General features: G+C 35.2%; 1 protein-coding gene across 8 annotated transcripts in view; it reads left to right on the forward strand.

Moving 5' to 3' along the window:
• Nucleotides 1-14,214, forward strand: part of NUMB (NUMB endocytic adaptor protein) — a 202,942-nt gene that overhangs the window by 94,479 nt on the left and 94,249 nt on the right. For all 8 annotated transcript variants that reach the window (XR_012478202.1, XM_074235771.1, XM_074235775.1 and 5 more), the window contains one exon: nucleotides 383-523. Coding sequence is in view for 7 of the 8 variants with exons in the window: in XM_074235771.1 (XP_074091872.1) it covers nucleotides 398-523 (126 nt within the window). In the remaining variant the exon portion in view is untranslated. The remainder of the gene's footprint in view (nucleotides 1-382; nucleotides 524-14,214) is intronic.

Below are 14,214 nucleotides of genomic sequence, written 5' to 3' on the forward strand. Positions count from 1 at the left end.
CCATTTTTTTCATTGTTAATTATTGTTGTCACATTTATAAAGCAGTTTAAGTTTATAAATATTGTGCTCACAAAAACTGTTTGAGGCAGATACTTAAATATTTCATTGATTTTACAAATGAAAAAAATAAAGGCTAATATGAGGTTAAACTAACTTACCCACAGATAGACAACTATGCAACCAAGAAGTATGAGCACTGATATTTGAGGTCTGGCAATCTGATGCTGAGTCAAGTATTCTGTATACATTATCATAGGTGTTATCTTTTGGTAACATTCTAGTTCTTTTATTTTTTTTGAAGGTGGGCAAGTAATGTTGAATATAAATTTTTGAGAAAGATTTAAGTTATTAATAATTCTTATTATATTTCCTACTTCTCCAGGTTGTATAAGTTAAAATGAACAAACTACGGCAAAGTTTTAGGAGAAAGAAAGATGTCTATGTTCCTGAGGCCAGTCGTCCGCATCAATGGCAAACAGATGAAGAGGGTGTTCGTACTGGAAAATGTAGTTTCCCAGTTAAGGTAAAAATCAGTTTTATGGGAGAGCCTATTTTGTTGTCAACACTATGTAGCAAATTTTCCTTGTATGTGAGAGGCAAATGAGATGAAAAATAAGATAAAATTAGGTATTTATTTAATAGCTAAGGCCGCAGTGAAAAGTGCAGGTTGGATGTCTATTCTGTGTTCAGCATTAATAAGTGAGTCTCAGGAGGAGAGTAGTCTTTAGGTTGCCTAAGGAGGGGAAAACTAGTTTAGATCTGAAATGGAGTAGGTCAGTAGTATGATTAGGCCTAGTAAGCTGATCTTACATTTTAAAAATTTTGAAAATATAAAGTTAGAATTCTGGTCTTTACAGATAGTAAATGGATTACATGACATTCTGATGTCAAGAGATTCTAATGATCTATATAGAAGTATGACTTGATGTGAGGTAGAATCTCTAATTCTTGCACACACAGAAATGAACATTATAAAATGGAGAGAGCTTGCCTGCCTAGAATGATTTAGAGGCAGTCTTAGCTAATTGTCTTCTTGAATACCTTCCCTGTTGCTTTTATCAAAACAGTTCTGAACCTGAAATAATATACTTTTTTTTACAGGTCTGAAATAGATTTACACTTTCAGTGGCAACTTGCTTTTTTTAGTAGTCCTAGAAATCATTTCATTCCTGTCTAACCTTTTCTTAAGTATGTTGAATGAGTGAGGTATTTCTTATAAAGTAGAATTACTTTGCTTGTCAAGCAGATCTGACTTAGGGTGAGTTGAACATACTAAGCTGCAGTTGTTCTAGGAAGTCCAACTCAGCCTTTATTGAAGTCAAGGTCAAAGTGTAGCTACACATGACAGAGGATGTGGTGAGTCTCAAGGTTTATGAAATGGGTGCCATTTCAGGTTTAACTTTTCAGTGGGTTTCAATCTTTAAAACTTTCCTGGTCCAAACCATTACCTTTGTAACTGGGCTAGATCTGTTATATTTTTAAAGGTTCAGGGACAAAACTATATCTGTATAAGCATTTACTTTGGGGTTTTTGTTTTGTTATATAACTGTTTTAAGTGAATAAAAACTATATATATATATATATATATAAAATTTTCAGCACCAAGAAAAATGTCCCACAGTTTTATTTTTTCAATTTGCAACATTATGGGTTAGTAATTATTTACACACACACACACACACACACACATCAGCTAACCCAATGGGTAAACCATTTCTGGGCTACAGAAGTATCCCTTCTGATATTTGGCATAGATAACAAAACAACTTGAAACTAGTTTAACTCTGCTGTGTATGTGGATAGTCTAGTGATTAAGTGAGGGAAAAACTGAGTATTAGAATAATATAGCAAATGAACAGGTTTAGGATTTTGGAGTATGTTTACAGAGCTGTAATTGGTATCTTCTTCTTTTCTCCAAGTTAGCATTATAGTGGCAATTCTTATTTCCAGAGATAAAGAATTATAATTGAAATAACATCTGCCTGAGGACATATGTTTGAACAGTTCGGTTATACTAAGATTCTCCCTATATTTGACTTCTCATGTTAATTTGATACTAAATTTTGTTACTTATTAAGAGCCTAGGGAAAAATCCAAGGCTTTTGAATTTGAATTCAATAAAGGTATTTGGTCATCTGACTGTATGTAATGAAAGAAGTTAAATTGAACAATATTGAATAGATTGTGGAGCTCAGATTTATCTTACATTTTGTGAAAATTGGGTTAAGATTCTTGTTAAGTAAACTAATCCAACATAACTACTAGTTATATTTATAAATTAGTTCAAATATTTTATCTCACTATTAAATGAGATAGTAATTATACTGTTGCTATGGTTCAGAAACTATATACAAAGTATGCTACCTAATGTTTAATAGTTGCCAGGAAGCAATCAAGGTGATCAAATAGGTTTAACCAGATGGAAAGTTGAATTTTTAAGTAGTAAAAAATTTCAAGCAGTTCTGCTTTGTTGACTAAATCTTACCCTTTTGAGTGAAATGCCAGACAGCATTTTGGACCAGATCTTTCAAGGATTAATGCCATTAAGAATATACAAAATTGTTTGTAGTAGATGTCTGTAACAGACTTTAATATAGCCAAGAGCATTCAAAATAGGGCTCAAACTAGTTTCACCATTAAGCTAACCCATGCTGGCAACGAATTATTCAGTGGTCTAATATATATGCTCATTATATTTTGTGTCAAAATGTTGGCAATAGATTCTATTGTACTTGTGCTTTCTCCCCAGAAAACTGCAGGTACACATAAGATTATTTTCTTATCTTATATTTTATAACAATGGTCTTTGTGAAAATTGAGTGGTTACTTACCAAAAACAGCCAGACTTTCACAGGTTCTTCCATTTTCCTTGTTTCTATTGGTACACTGCAGTACTACAAAGTGTAGTTGGTTAGATAAACTTGAAATCAGGAAGCCTGGGTTTGAATCTCACTTCAGACATTTACTGATTGTGTGATTCTGGAAAAAGTCACTTAACTTCTCAGAGGCTGTTGTGAAGAAAACACTATGTAAACCTTAAGGCATTATATAAATAAGTTCTTACTTATTGTCACACAAGAGAGGTAGAGAACAGATATACTACTTTGTTTAATATTTGGGAGGGCATTTGACTAGAAGAACAAAGTACAGCTTGAAAGCACTCTTGTTTGAAGACAAGACCTCTTCCATATATATATTAGAACTACATAAGATTCCATATCAGTGTGACTGTGATGATAACTATGTTCAATAGTCCATCAATTAAACAGGTTGAACATGGATCATTAAGCATGTTAAAAATGACAATATTTATTTGCCCAAAGTGTTTAACCATTTCTTGAAAAATGTCTTGCATATAAAATCCAAAGAAAATGAACATTTCCCATTGATGGAAAAGTTCTTAAATTTCTATTAATAAACAACATGTAACAATAGGCTCATTTTATAAGTCAGAATTCTGAGAATCTTCTTAGTGAAATCCTAAGTTTTATATAAGAGATTAATCATCCATGCTGAACAAACAAAATAGATAAAAGATATATCTTGTCCAGATTATTTAACCTGATTGAGCTGGTTGAACTTGTCTTAAATGGACAATACAACACAATATCTTGGACAGTGCAGTAATAGTGTATTTTTAATCTTGTATGTTACAAATTAGAAACTAGTTCTTAGTGCTTTCAACTCAAAGTAATATTTTCATCTTTGATACAAAAGAAAACTAACAACTGTATAACATTTGTGTTAATAGAATTATAAGAGAATTCTTACTGATCATTCAATTGAAACTTGTCATTCACATGAAGAAACAACTGGTGCAGTCATTTCCCCAAAGTGACATAGTAATTAGCAGTATTGCTGGGATTAGAACTCGGATTTCTTTACTTTTGGAATTGGAGTCTGGGGGAGAAAATGTATATGTTTTTGGGGAAGAAGAACTTTGAATGTATTTTGTAACTATAGAGCCTATGAAATGCTCCCCCTCCCCCCAATCTGCCAGGCTCTTAAGGGCAGGAGCTGAGTGTGAGCAAAAGTATAGCAATGAGTTCATAGTACATTTGTGAAAAAGTACTTTGTCCACAGTAGATATCAATTAATACTTTTTAAAAATGAGCTCCCTTATGCTTAGGAAAATGTTCCTATGTCTCAAAAATTTTAGACCAAGTAAGTCTCACTGTTTACTCAGATGGTCTAATTTTTGTATTGGTAAATGGAGGATGATCTTGCTTTCATCTTCATTGAAAATTCTGCCTGTAACATAAGTACAATTTATTTTCTGTTTTTATTGTACTAGAATGTACTTGTCATTTTCTGCTGAGCAGAATTTGGCCAAGATCCATATTTGCATTTTACACAAATCAGTTAAAAATGTTTTGAGCTAGAAAAAGAACTTTAGAGATCATCTAAGCCAGCTGTATTGATGAGAACTAAGTCCATCATAGCTGATCATTGCACAGTGTTGTTGTTAAGGTGTACAGTGTTCTCCTGGTTCTGCTCATTTCACTCAGCATTAGTTCATGTAAGTCTTTTCAGGTTTTTCTGAAATCTGTTTGCTCATTGTTTCTTATAGAGCAATAATATTCCATTGTATTCATATGCCACAGATTGTTTAACCATTCTCCAATTGATGAGTCATCTCCTCAATTTTCAATTCTTTGCTACCGCAAAAAGAGTTGCTAAGAATATTCTTCTACATGTGGGTCTTTCTACCCTTTTTTGATCTCTTTGGGATACAGACCTTGTAGCAATATTGTTGAGTCAAAGGGCATGCACAATTTTATTGCCCTTTGGACAAATTGCCCTCACAGTGCCACCATTTCATCAGTTAGTATGAATTTTAACAGACAGAACCTGACTTATTTATTACTTACTGATTTGTTTATGAATCAGCTCTGTGCAGACAGACCAAAGGTCAAAATTAACATCAGATTAGGAAACAAAATAAGCAATGAGAAGTAGATACTTAATGTACTTACAGTTGCATCAGCTTAATTTATTCAAATGAACTATTGTTACTGAAAAGTGAATAAAGAAAAAGGTGTTGGTTTAATTATCATGATATGTCTAGTTTATTCACTATAAAGAGGTTTAGCCAGCAAATAATCTTTTCCAAACTTGGAGACATGGAAGCCTTGGACAATTTAAAATATAAACTCTTTTGAAAAAATTTCCAAAAAGGGTGAATCATTATTATCCCAAAGAATAATGAATGGTGGTAGGAAAAATAAATCTGCAAAAAGTCTCCTTTACTGGAACTTAATTCTTCTGTCTGATAAATTTGGGGATCCAGCAAGAATCAGTAAGTGAAGGGCTATATAATGTCTCAAAATCCCACCCCCATCTTCAAAACTCAAGTCTTGTTCTTGTTGTCACATCACCATTACTCACCTTCCCTCTCATGCACCTGCACTTCAATTAGTCTCTCCTGCTGGTGACATCATCACGTTATGCTCCTGTTCAGTCTTTGTAAGTAGTCCTACTTTGTAAGCTCTACTTTTTAAGTAGGCTCCCACCTGACTTTTCCTTTCTACTTTACATCTAGAATGAAAGTTTGAGTTGCCCACTATAGCCAGATTTCAGGCTTTCTACCCTTTCAACAGGGACCTGAAAGAAAGCAACTTTTTACTCCTTAACCAGCTTTTAATTCATTACACCAATGTATTGTATGTCAACACCAAATTATTTTAGCAGTATGGACTTGAATTAAATTTCTCCTCTGTGTCCTAGCACCAATCAGAAGAAAACTTGGAAGCTAAATAAATGAGAAGATTCCAAGCCCATTATACTAGGTGTCACTCCTTAAACAAATCCTGGCCTTTTTTGATTAGTTTGTGGTAGGTCCCACCTCTATGGACAGTTGACTTTTTTTTTAGGTTTTTTTTTAAAACAAGGCAATAGGGTTAAGTGGCTTGCCCAAGGTCACACAGCTAAGTAATTATTAAGTGTCTGAGATGGGATTTGAATTTAGGTACTCCTGACTCCAGGGCCAGTGCTAGGCAGGCCACCTAGCTGCCTGACACTTTACTTTTAAACCATTTTTGCAAAGACAAGCCTACTCTGACCCTTCACTCAAAGTGTTCAACTTCAGGCATCTCTTCCTTTCCTTTCTTACCCATTTTGCTCAGAGGTCAAGTCAGTAACCATAGAGGCAGCAAGTATAACAGAGGGAGTTTGAGGCACCTTCCCTCCCCCACCCTCCTGATGAGAGGCATCAAAACTGTAATCTGCAGATAAAACCGGGAAGTCATCCTTTTTCTTTTACCTTTTTTAATTGTAAATTAAGTCACTTTGGAATGAATTTAAATCATTTGGCTCTTGTGATGACCTGATTCATAGAAAGGGCTCCTAATGCAAAGATATAAAGACATTCTCATCTATTTTTCTTTTAGTAAAAAACTTTTAAACATTATAAAACACTATCATCTTAGGGTTATAGATTTTGGACTCAAAGGAACCTCAAGTCATCTGGTCCAGTCTCCTCATTTTATACTTGAAAACAGAGGCTCAGTGAGTTGAGTGACTTGTCCAAGATGATATAGGCAGTGTTAGGGCAAGGAACTCAGGTCTTTCATTGCCACATTTAATGCTATTTTCATTATACCATGCTGGCAGGGGAGAGCCTATAGACTAATGGATCAAGATTTTGGTTTGGGGGGTCGCTAGGTGACGTAGTGGTTAAAGCACTGGCCTTGGAGTCAGGAGTACCTGGGTTCAAATCCGGTCTCAGACACTTAATAATTACCTAGCTGTGTGGCCTTGGTCAAGCCACTTAACCCCATTGCCTTGCAAAAACCTAAAAAACCAAACAAACAAAAAAAAAGATTTTGGTTTGAGTGCCCATGATGACTTAAACACCAAGGGTGACTGATTTGTGAACTTTGACCTGAGCATCAGAGAAAGGTTTCTAATAATATTACAGCTTAAAAATCAAATCTGATATGAATATTGAAGTGGTATTTAATCAAATAATGACTATAGTCTTGGTCCGGACAGTAGAGATTTCTGTTTTGTTTAGGTGGGAATGGGGATAAGATTAGGGACTGGACCAGTGATAGGGACATTCTAGATAAGAAAATCCCTATTAATACAGGTTGGTAGAGGTTTGATGATTCCCTGGAGACATTCTCTCACCATCTGCCCTAGAAATAGAGATTCTACACTATCCATCTTATTAACTTTATGCCCTTGTCATCCCAGTGGGGTTATATAGCTGATGTCCAAGCGGAAAAATTATCAGGATGGATTACCTTACTACTGTACATACTGGGCAAGTTTCAGAAACCTTAATAGCAATTAAAGAACTCCACTCTAGTTTTCTAAACATGAGAGAAAATTCCAAGAAACACTGAGGTTCCCATTACAAGACCCTGAGATTGAGACACCTCAGATCCCTTAGTCACAATAGTACACTCTATGTAGTCAGAAAATCTTGATAGCAGCCAAATATCATGTTCTCCCTCTCTCCCCCATAGTACTCTTTACTCAAGAAAATATCCCAAGAAATACAGAAATTCCCACTGAAGTTTTCTGATATGAAGCTTAAAATCTTAATTGAAAGGGTCACGTATTAAGAAAAGTTCTTCAGGATTTAGAAGCACTAGGAATGATTTTAGTTTGTTGGTCAGGTATTTTTAGTCAAAACGTAGCTGCCATTGCAGTTATACTATGTGAATTAAGTGAAATCCAAAAGAATTTTGGATAAAGCACTGTACTAAAGTTAGAAAGACCTGAGTTCAGGTGTGACCTGGCATGATTTCTAGTTATATGAACCCTGGGCAAGTCACTTAGCCTCTGCCTGCCTCAGTTTCCTCCTGTACAATGAGGACAGTAACAAAACCCATCTCCCAGATTGTTGTGAGGATCAAATGAGATAAAATTTCTGAAAGGTTGTAAACCTTAAAAGTGTTGTGTAAACACTCTTAGTATAAATTATTATTTTATTATTAAATATTGTTGGGTAATGAAGATTTATATTACTCATGTTTTCATGAAGATAGAAGGGTAGAAAGTTGAATTCAAATCAGTTTCTAGACCATGTTTCCTGAATGGTACAGAATAATAGCAAGATTTTCTTGAATCTGTTGGTGATTGTATGTGAAGGGTAAGTTGGTATTTCACATAGAAAGTTCAAATCTATCCTTTATAGCCAGATAATCAATCCAAGTTACTACCTTGTTGACTTCACTACAGGGATACTAACTTTTCCTTTGCTGTGGCACTTTTGAGTTCCTTTAAAATGGTCATAACGATTCCCAAATTCAGGAATAGGACTGGAGGCTTCATTAGGCCCCAAGTTTTTAACTCAGAAGATCCAGTTTAGTTAGCACTGTTGTACTTTTTGTATTTATATTTCTTTTTTTCTTTTTTTTTTTTTTGGTTTTACAAGGCAGTGGGGTTAACTGGTTTGCCCAAAGTCACACAGCTAGGTAATTAAGTGTCTGAGGTCATGTTTGAATTCAGGTTATCTTGACTTCATGGCCAGTGCTCTATCCACTGCACCACCTATATCTGCCCCACTATTGCACTTTTTGAAGAACATCTGGGATTAAGGTTCTAAATCAAATTGTGGGTGAGAGGCACCAATTCCCCGCTGTTGATGTTCAAATCATTTTATTTTGCTGCACAATGACTATTTTTTTGTATGCAGTACTAGATACAAAAGTATTTTTTTGGTGCAGTTTACCTCCATGATTGCAGAAAATACTGCATTTGGAGAAGCACTACTACCCATATTTCTGACAATTATTAGTCACCAGGGTACTAAAAGGGTTTTAGTTTCGCTGCAGGAGTTTTTGTTCTATAGACTCATATTTAGTTTGGTGAGGTTCTAGCAGCCAGCAAGGAAATAGGAATGCAGGGGCCTGAAACTTGGTGACAGTTGTTACACATAATTGTCTCATGAAGAAACACCACCAGTATTGAAAAATGATGACAGATAGTTACTTATCTGGGAACCATTTAAAGATCAGGACATCTCTGGAAATTAAGTTGTAGATGAATGATTGAATATAAGAGACATATCCCAAATTACATTATGTCATACATGGTGAGTCTCATTGAGAGGGGGAATTTAAAATTGTGGATTCTGCAGAACAGTTTATAAAAATGATTCTAACTGCCACATTTTCAGAGTTCATCTTTATTGCATGTACTTCAAAATCTTAGGGCTCTTCATGCTTTAGAATCTGGTAACTAAGAAAGTAGAATTAGAGATCATGCACCAGATAAGGAAACAAACTGTTGTGTGTAGAAAAATCAGTCTTAAATAGCCACTTCCTTGCTTCTCCAATTTTTTTTTGCAGGTGTAGTCAGAGTGAATACTCTGGATGGCAGAATTTTCAGGTAGAAAAGTTATTTCCCAAATTTTCTGTACTTTAGTGCAGAATTTAAAATATTCAGAACCTGATCAGATGGTACCCCTTGAATGGGCTGATTGGTGAACTTTAGTTTAAAAATAATGAAATAATGAGTTAGACCTAGAGCACTGGGCCTAGAGTCAGGAACTGAGTTCATATCTGATCTCGGACTCTGGACCAGTCACTTCATGTCAGTCTGCCTCAGTTTCTTCAACTGCAAAATGGTGATAATGATAGCACCTACCTAATGGGGTTGTTATGAGAAACAAATGAGATAACTTCTGTAACATGCTTTGCAAATCTTATTTTTTTGTTTACACATTACACATGAAATAAAAATGTTTCAGTTCTATTTTCTTTCTTCCTTTAGCTCTTTCCTCATTCATTGAGAAGGCTAAATTTGGAGATCCTTTGTTTCAGGCTTTCTTGGAGGTGACGCACAAGGACTCCTACAATCTTGAAATGTTCTTTGGGAGTAGATGGAATAGAGTGGGGTCTTACAAATGTTATACACCTTATATACTGATTTCAATAAGGGGGACATAGCATCATCATGATTTGCAAATATGGAATTTTCCAGAAACTTTCAGATCATCATTGCTAGCACTATATAGTGCTTTAAAGTTTGTCAAGTATTTTACCAGTATAATTTAATTTTAACTTTTTTTAATTTTAATCTTTAAAACAATTTGACAAGTTCTTTTATAATCCTTCACAGATGAAAAAATGGGGGATATAGTTAAAATGCCTTGCCCAGGGCCATATAGTTTAATTCCTTACTCCATGTCTAATACTCTTGAACTGCTATGCCACCTACTTGCCTTTAGTGATTATTTTTATTTGCTCACCTAAATCAGAAACAGTATGTTTCTGGTTTTCCCAAGTTTTTAAGATGCTAAGCCAAGTTATGATATACAGAAGATTCCCTCAGCAAAGAAGATATAAAACTTCATCCTAAACACATTAATACAAAATATTATGGAAGGCAAATTGCAAAGGTGTTATTTAAGTGGTTATGGGTGTAGAAGAGGTGTGAAATAAGAATTTATTAGGCACTTGCCCTAGCAATTCCAGATTATGTTCCTTTATAGATATGATTTCATTTAATCCTCAGCAGTCCTGAGAGGCAGATGCTTGTCTTAATCTTTCAACTACAGTTAAAGGAACTGAGGCTGGCAACTGTCAAGTGATTTGGCCAGGCTCCTACAGCTAAAAGTGTTGGCAGAATTTGAACTGAAGTCTTCCTACTTCAGGTTCACGGCTCTCTCTCTTCCCTGTGTTCCAATCACCTCAGCTGGTTGGAGGGTAAACTTGGCCAATAGACCCCCACTTCAATGTCACTATTATGAGAAAACCTTCCAAATTTTTCAAATATGTATTCTTACCTTTGTACAGAATCTTTATTGGGACTTTATAGATGGTGATATTGCTTTTGTTTATTAAAAATACACCAAGGATCAATAATTTATTCAGGGAATCTAGAATACAGTCATGGCTTGCTTCCCTGCTGGCTTCACTTTACTAGAACTTTACACATTTAACATTTATAGGAACACTGTCTTTGTGGTTTTTCCCTAGCCTAGAGGAAAAAATAATAGTTCTTTGCATCTTACCACTCTCCTGCTCCAAAATCTAGGATATTAACTAGTTAAACTAACCAGTAAACTACTAGTAGGGAAACACATTAAAGGTGGTCACCAAGTGGAAAGTCTTCTTAAGTTCAAGGGATTCTGTGGACTGTTGGGCACAGCAGAGAGATTAATATGGACTGCTAATAGGGTACTGATATTTGGAGTATGATCTAATGCAGATCATGGTATAGTACAAAGGATGTGACAGGAGTCTCCATCTTGTAGAGTCCAAGCCATTTATAGGCTTAGCATGTAGGCTTCAACAAATGAATCCCACCTGAAAGTTTTGAAACTCTTTTCTACCACACCCTTTGATGGACAGTGTCAATTTTATATTTATCCTAGTAGGGCCATTAAGTTCAGGGTAAAGCTATTTTGAAGAGAAGCTGAATAGGAAAAAGCAAAAAAGATATTATCTTGGGTTCTTGAGAACATTGGTGTCATTCATGGTAGCATCTGGATTGTGAGTTACAATGGGTTATCATGCCTTCATTTAATTATTCTATTTGGTTGCAGTGAATCAGATAAAGTCTCTTTCAAGATTCCACTGACAACTGACCCCGAATTAACCAGAGGAATAGCAACATTCCCAGTAGTCTGTTTTGAGCATGATGCACTTAGCACCCATTCTTTTTATAATCTTATGCTTTCTTTTTAAAAGTTATCTATGGAGAGGGAGCTAAGATGATAGCATAACAGGAATAAGTATGATGAGCAGCTAGGTGGCACAGTGGATGGAGCACTGGCCCTGGAGTCAGGAGGATCTGAGTTCAAATCTGATCTCAGACACTTAATAATTTACCTGTGTGATCTTGGGCAAGTCACATAACCTCATTGCCTTGCAAAAACCAAACAAAACAAAACTTTTCCAAACAAATGTAGAAAACATACCAAACTGAATCTTTTTTTTTAGGTTTTTTTTTTTTTTGCAAGGCAATGGGGTTAAGTGGCTTGCTCAAGGCCACTCAGCTAGGTAATTATTAAGTGTCTGAAGCTGGATTTGAACTCAGGTACTCCTGACTCCAGGGCCCGTGCTCTATACATTGCACCACCTAGCCACCCCCAAACTGAATCTTGATGAGAGAAAAACAAATATTATTATTCAATTAAGTTATCTTTCCAGCCCAGATTCCTCAGATAGGAAAAATACAGAGCAATCTGTTGATACTAGAGATGTGACCTAGCCAGGAAGAGATTGTATAGAGCTTTCTAAGAGACCTGTGAACTAGGGCAAAAGAAGATTCAAGACTTGATGTCATGCAAAATGTATAAAAAGGGGTCAATTGACTCCTGTTTCATTTAAGGTGGGTTGAGGAGGGAACTTGTAACCAGAGAAAGCAATATATAGTAAGGGGTGGTCAAGGGCCCTGGATTGTGTTCAGAGAGGAGCAAGTTGAGAAATAAGTAGAAAGTTCCATTTTGACCCCAGAGGAAGAGTGGGATCATAGTTCTTTTCTACTCCCATCTATAGCTTAAAGAGGAATAACCAATTGCAGGAATCTCAGACTAAAGACAAGCTTGCAGTTCTGTCTTTCTAAATCAACAGTTTCCTAACTTGTTGATAGTCCCTGAATTCGTGAACAGTCTCCTGTTTCCTAGATCTAAACTCAGTTCAAAAACTTGTACAGCTCAAACTAGGGGGACAATGATCAGACTTCATCTTGTATCAGATTTTGGAAGTACTGAAAGCTCCCCTAGCCTGAGTTTTCCCTAAGAGTCTGGAATAACACAAAATACATTATCTCCAAGAAAACACCAGGCATTCCCTTCAGATTTGCACAGGGCCTGGCTCTAACATCAAGTCCATAACTAGACTGGAAAATTAGCAAGCAAGAAAGAGTCCTACCATAAAAAACTATTATGGGTGTCAAGGAGGCTAAGGACACAAACCCAGCAGAAGAGAATGACTCCAAAATATCTATAAGCAAACCTTAAAGAAAAATACAGCTTGAGCACAAATTCAACTAAAAGCCCTGAAAGAGTTCAAGGGAAAAAAGAATGCTTTTTTTAAACAAAGTTTATAATGTTTTTATAAGCAAAATGAGAATGATAGAGGAAATAAGAACTATATAAGAATTGTAAAGGGAATTAACAACTTGACAAAGGAGCTACAAAAACTTGCCCAAACAACTGAACATCCTAATAAACCAAATACAAAGAAATCAATATCTCCATGAGACAGCAAGAAATAAGAAAACAAAATCAAAAGGACTGAAAAAATAGAAGAGAACATAACATATCTCATAGCATAAATAACTGATTTTCAAAACAGATGTAGTAGAATAGGTTTAAGAATCATTCAACTGCTTGAAAATTGTGACTAGAAAAAGAGCCTTGACCTTATTTCAAGAAATCTAAACAGAATATTGTCCACATCTCTTAAAATTAGAGAAAAATATTAGAAATAGAATCCATTGGTCACCATTGAAAGAAACCCCAAAATTAAAGCTCCCAAGAATATCTCAACTAAACTCCAGAATGTACTAGTGAAAGATAAATATATTACATTCATCCAGAAAGAAACATTTCAAGTAAGCCACAGAGATAAGATAAGATTAAGCATCTCCACTATAAAGGAGCAGAGAACTTGGAATGTAATATTCCAGAAGGCAAAGGATATATAGGTTTCTAGTCAAGAATAATGTAAGCTAGCAAATCTGAGGATAATGCTACAAGGGGAAAAAATTTATCTTTAATGTAATAGTGGCCTTCCAAGTATTCTTTTTGAAAAGACCAGTGTTGCATAGAAACTGGAAATTCAAACTTGGGAGTGATTAGAAATATGAAAAGGTAAAAAAAAAAATGAAACAAACAATTATAAGGGACTAAATAAGGATAAAATGCTTATATTTTGAAAAATATTTATTTGCTATTTAATTTTTTCCAGTTACATGTAAAAACCATTTTAATTTTTTTTTCAGGTTTTTGCAAGGCAAATGGGGTTAAGTGGCTTGCCCAAGGTCACACGGCTAGGTAATTATTAAGTGTCTGAGTCCGGATTTGAACCCAGGTACTCCTGAATCCAGGGCTTGTGCTTTATCCACCACATCACCTAGCTGCCCTGTTAATATTTGTTTTTAAACATTAACAATTTCCCCCAAAAGTTCCAAATTCTTTCTCTTCCTTCTCACAAGCCTCATTGAGAGAGCAAACAGTTTGATATAGGTTATAAATGTGTAGTCATGGAAAGCATTTCCATAATAGTTGTGTTGTAAAAGAAAACATAG

The sequence above is a fragment of the Macrotis lagotis genome, chromosome 4 (assembly GCF_037893015.1).
Source record: "Macrotis lagotis isolate mMagLag1 chromosome 4, bilby.v1.9.chrom.fasta, whole genome shotgun sequence".
Taxonomy (NCBI): Eukaryota; Metazoa; Chordata; class Mammalia; order Peramelemorphia; family Peramelidae; genus Macrotis; species Macrotis lagotis.